We start from the raw sequence: 5,352 nt of genomic DNA, 5'->3' as shown, positions 1-5,352 counted from the left end.
CTAATCTTTTTTCTTTAGTTTTCAAATATATTATTTATTTTATTTATTTAGAATAATAAATAAATTTATTATAACTATAGCAAAATTATCTTTAAACTATTAGTATTATTAGTAAATTTTTAAAATTATTGACATATTATTAGTATATATAATAAGCAATAGTAAATTTCCTTTCATATTTATCATTTAAAAAATTTATAATTTTCACATAGTTTTTATTCTATTTTTTTTCATACCTAATGACTATTGACTACGATCCTATCAATAGTATCACCTATAGTAGATTATACAAAGAGAAAGTATGGAAAATAAAGACAAAAATTATAAGGCTATAGAAAATCTCATTTAAGTTTGACAAGAGCAAGACGGTTTACGTACAAATAGTTCTATAGATGATAAGATTAGTTGATTCATTTACTAAATTTTTTTCAAGTAATGCTAAGTTCAATTTATAAATAGAGTTTAATTTTGATACACTGACAGTGTAAAGCGTTTTACATAGTCGTGCAATCACATCCGTTCTTTTGGATGACCATTCACGCGGTCAATGTGAAAAGTATTTATTTTTATTGATGTGTCATTACGCAATCAGATGCACATGTAAAACTACTTTATATTGTCAGTGCATCAAAATTAAATTCTTATAAATATTTGTAGTTCATATTTTAAGTTTATTTTATAAGTACACCATTTTACAAGTCAAAGACAATTCTTTTTAATAGTTTTGTAAACGCTAATAGCTTTTATATTTAATTTATTTTGCAATATCAAGAATTATTTGACAAAAATATTTGAGAATGAATTGGTAGAAAGAAAGGTCTATATCTTCTCAAATTTTGAGATTGAGAAATTAAGCGGAATATATCTTCTGACTGTACACACGTGTAAAATATCTTTTAAGATGGAATCACGTATAGTACATACAGTCGATGATCGTAAAAATTCCGGATAATCATTTTAATTTGCTTGCCCATGCTAATATACTGAAACAAATAAATAACGATTCTACTTATTTGGTACGTAATTAATTTATATTAACCCACACAAAATTATTTTCCTTTTAATTTTAAGTTTTGCCAAGAAATTGTATAATAGCATCATTTTATCGATAACAAAAATTTTAACAATTTATTTATGAAAATATTTGAAATTATATTGTGACTTTTTTAAAGGTATATCCTTTTATTAATATACTATTGTTAGTTTTATCTTTTAACATAAAATAAATCAGTAAATTCTCTTTATTTTATACATATACGAATTTATAATTTCTTATATTATTCACTCATTTATCTTTAATTTGGTACTTTTAATTCAATTTTTTTCAATTAGATGTTATTGGATTCTTGATTAGAAAAGAAAAACTTATATCATGGTTAAAAATAGAGAGAAGTGACCAATACATTGTGATTGATCTTCATGATTTGTAGTATGTAAAATTTTAATATGAATATTTCTTTTGGTAATAATTATGTATTGTGGTGCAATTTTTTTTCTTTATGTATTACTATTTACTCTCTTAATTTTCGCTTTCATTCAAAAAAGAAAAAAAATAAGATGCACACTATGAGATCAATTTACAATCCAATTACTTGATCATCTATGTGATCACCAAGCAACCAAATACATAATTTATTCTCTAATTTATAAAATTTAACAAAGACATTAATAAACATATTGATTTCGTATTTATTTATATATTTTATTTATTTATGTTATATTTGTAATTATATTATATCTATTTTTATCAATATATTTTTTAAAAAATATCGTTAGTGTTAGCACATGATGTATTAAATAAATTAAATGATAGAAATACGTAACTATTTTTTTTTCAGTTAAGATTCAGTAAAATAATGTAATTTACACTTACAATATCAATATATTAATAGTAAAGTAGAAAAAAAATGTAACATTATATCGAAAAAATATTTTTAAATCATAATTGTAATTTATAATTAAAATCATAATTATAATTTATGATTAAAATTATAATTTAAATATTTTAAACGAGATATTTGTTTATTAATTAAATTATTATAATTTAAAATAATTTTAATAAAATACTTTAAAATTATAATTTCAATTTTATTTCCTATATAATACGGATTATTACACTTGTTTAAATAAAAAAAGGTCTCGTTGGGGGTTGATAACTGTACGTGTAGCTTTAAAAGCATATACTGTATGTTTTGAAGCCGGGAATATGTGGACCTGTGGGAAATAGATCCTCTCCATTTTTTTTGTCACTGGAGAGAATAAAGTGTAATCTCCCACCTTTAATTTTATAAGTGGGACCAACAATAAATGAGAGAGAGAATGTATTGAATGGTGAAATCTTCCACTGGATACCATCCAGTTTTTTTTCCACTGGAGAGGATCTACTCCCGGATCTGTGGGGTGTGGCAGATCCCTGATCCCTCTTAAGGGGAGGAATTACACCATACGACGTCGCTCAACTAATCTAAACACCAAAACAACGTTCCTTTGGAAGACGATACCAGAGGCCTAGATCTAAGTCATCTAACAATACAACTAATCTAGCTCCAACCCTCTTACTCTCCCTCTCCATTTCTCAGGTAACTACTCTCTCCCTCTCTATTTTCACCCCTTGCTCATTCCGTTCCTCTTTTCGTTTACTTTTTGTTTTAATTCTGGTATACGCAATTATAAATTCTATGTAAATCTCAAACCACAAACATAACCAGTTGCACGATCTCTTATCTCGAATGCGCTTTTCATTCTCTTCCTGAATAGACACATGAATTCTCCGGCCTTATCGTTCTTCTTTTGTCTCTCCTGTTCATAAACAATTGATATGATTTCTTCTATTCAGATTTAATCAGCACACTTTGGATGTCAGTTTTATGTTTTGAAAGTCACGTTTAAATTAAATAAAACACTCCTTCGAGTAAATTGACATGGCTAGATTCTCAGAGGCTTGTGTGGTTCGGTTTTCTTTCTGCTCTCTGAAAATTCGGAGAGTTAACCGCGAATATTGCTTTCCGTGATTGTCATCATGCTTCATTTGTCAGGAAGGGATTCGACGTTATTTTGTTTAGTTTATAAAATTTGTTGATTTATGAGAATAAATACTAATTTTTGGAATTTGCTAGTATGGATTGCCACGAAAGCAGATTTTGGCAGTATGTTATGCAGGTGTACAGTATTGACTTTTGAGATGTTGACTGTGGTCGGAAACAACAGAAATAATTTTTTCATTTTAGCTGTAGATGTACTATGCATCGATGCACTGAATCCGATTGTCTTTAAACTGATTCATGTCCTTCCCTCTTTTACCCTCTTCCTTTTGGCAATTTCTGAAGATACTGAGAAGGAAGGCAGCAGGGGTTGTATAGGGTGCAATGGATTTCGAGAGGGAAAATTTTGATCTCTCAGGACCCTTGCATTTGACTTGTGTCCAATGGTAAGATAAATTTTCCCCTTTTGGTGTTTTCCCTATAAGTTTTTGTAGTTAGATGATACGTTTCTATTTTCTTCACTACTTCTGTACTTGGATTATTAGTTCTTTTAACCACCTCTAAATAGCAGACATGGATATCATATGCCTTAACTGTGCATAACAGTCTAAGTTCAAGAAAATATAATATGTTTCAAGTTGGCAACTAGGAGTCTTGTGAGACATAAAATCGGATAATTCCTTTTGCCTATCGGGCTATAACTTTAATACAGTGGGAAACTGACGCTTCAATTTAAATTCTGAGGATACCAGTTGATTGCTAAACATTGTACCTGAGAATTTTCATTTATTTCTCATTTTGGAACTGGTTCGCTAATACACAATATCTACTCTTTGATTCAGGGATAACGCGCATCATCGAATGTCAGTTGCTGCTAGTTTGGTCCAAGCTGTTTACATTCTAGAAAGGGACCGGCAAGAAAAACGCAAAGATCAAAATGCTCTTGCACCGCCTTGGTGGGCATTCTTCCACTTTCAGTTGCTTCGTCCACTTGTAGATGATGTTGATTCTTCCATCTTTGGTGCAATCTTTGAGTTCAAACCTCCATTGTCTCCACGTAATGACACTTTATACCGAAGTCCACGTTATGTGATTGCCTTTCGTGGTACTCTAACCAAACAGCACTCGGTTTCACGTGACATTGAGCTGGATATCCACTTTATCCAACAAGGTCTTCATCAAACTTCTCGCTCTACCATAGCTCTGAATGCTGTTCGAAATATGGTAGCAACTGTAGGTGATTCGAATGTTTGGTTGGCTGGACATTCCTTAGGATCAGCAATGGCATTGCTTACTGGCAAAACCTTGGCTCAGACGGGCACGTTTGTTGAATCTTTTCTTTTCAACCCACCCTTTGTATCTGCTCCAATAGAGAGAATTAAGGATGAGAGAGTGAAACATGGGATTCGATTTGCTGGCAGTGTGATAACAGCTGGACTCACCCTAGCCATGAAAGCCAAGCAGCAGCAGCAGCAGCCGCCGCCGCCGCCGCAGCAGCTGCAACAGGGCAAGCAGCCGCAGCAGCAGAAGGATCTGTGTGTTGCATCATTTGATGCTTTGGCTGCTTGGGTCCCAGGTTTATTTGTGAATCCATCGGACCATATATGCTCAGAGTATATTGGATACTTCGAGCACAGAAGAAAGATGGAGGAAATTGGAGCCGGATTCATTGAAAGGTTAGCGACTCAAAACTCGCTTGGTGGATTAGTGATGAGTGCGTTTGGGAAGGAATCTGAAGCCCTGCACCTCATTCCTTCGGCTTCTATGACAGTTAATGTTATGCCTGCACGTGATTTCCGAGAAGCCCATGGGATTCACCAATGGTGGCAACCTGATTTGCGCCTCGAACGCAAGCTGTACAAATACAAGTAGTTCCACGCTGTTTCTTCTGCATTTACATGAAAGGACAGATGAAATTCTTTTCGCATATGCGCAATGTTTAACTGTTCATTTGAACTTTTGTTTCGTAAATACATGTAGAGTGCTTGTGAACGAATTAGCAAATTATATAATTCAATTTAGTTACACTGTCTAGAATGTACATGAAATTAATTCAGTGGTTTTTTTTAAAACTATTTCATCTCGAGTGCAAATCCATTCAATGGACAAAGGTACTTCCTTAGTTCCTTTTACATAGGCTCTTAAATTTGTGGGAAGAAGAAACAAAACTGCTGAATCAAACAATTATCTCTAATTTATAAATATAATTATATTGTTATTTGTTATGTATTTTCATATTTTGGTCAAATAGACTAACAGTATATTATTTTAAGAGAAAATGAAACTATCATTTTTTTCAAGACATTAAAATGACACCCCCTTCTATTTAGAAATAGGACTCCCCTTCTTTACAAAGATTAAAAAAATATAT

The 5,352-nt window shown here is 31.6% G+C and overlaps 1 protein-coding gene across 4 annotated transcripts; it reads left to right on the top strand.

Moving 5' to 3' along the window:
• Positions 1-2,417: 2,417 nt before the first annotated feature.
• Positions 2,418-5,018, top strand: LOC107479722 (GDSL esterase/lipase At4g10955). 4 transcript variants are annotated; one of them, XM_016099827.3, is made up of 3 exons: positions 2,418-2,579; positions 3,327-3,427; positions 3,824-5,018. In XM_016099827.3, the coding sequence occupies exons 2-3, from the start codon at positions 3,366-3,368 to the stop codon at positions 4,851-4,853; spliced, it is 1,092 nt and encodes a 363-aa protein (XP_015955313.1). In that variant the 5' UTR covers positions 2,418-2,579; positions 3,327-3,365; the 3' UTR covers positions 4,854-5,018. The 4 variants fall into 4 exon arrangements, with proteins under 4 accessions (XP_015955313.1, XP_052114333.1, XP_052114331.1 ...); XM_052258371.1 differs by having other exon boundaries at positions 2,454-2,579; positions 3,138-3,427; XM_052258372.1 differs by having other exon boundaries at positions 2,455-2,579; positions 3,228-3,427.
• Positions 5,019-5,352: the final 334 nt, after the last annotated feature.

Source organism: Arachis duranensis, chromosome 3 (genome assembly GCF_000817695.3).
Source record: "Arachis duranensis cultivar V14167 chromosome 3, aradu.V14167.gnm2.J7QH, whole genome shotgun sequence".
Lineage (NCBI taxonomy): Eukaryota > Viridiplantae > Streptophyta > Magnoliopsida > Fabales > Fabaceae > Arachis > Arachis duranensis.
This window is presented reverse-complemented; position numbering and strand designations above follow the sequence as displayed.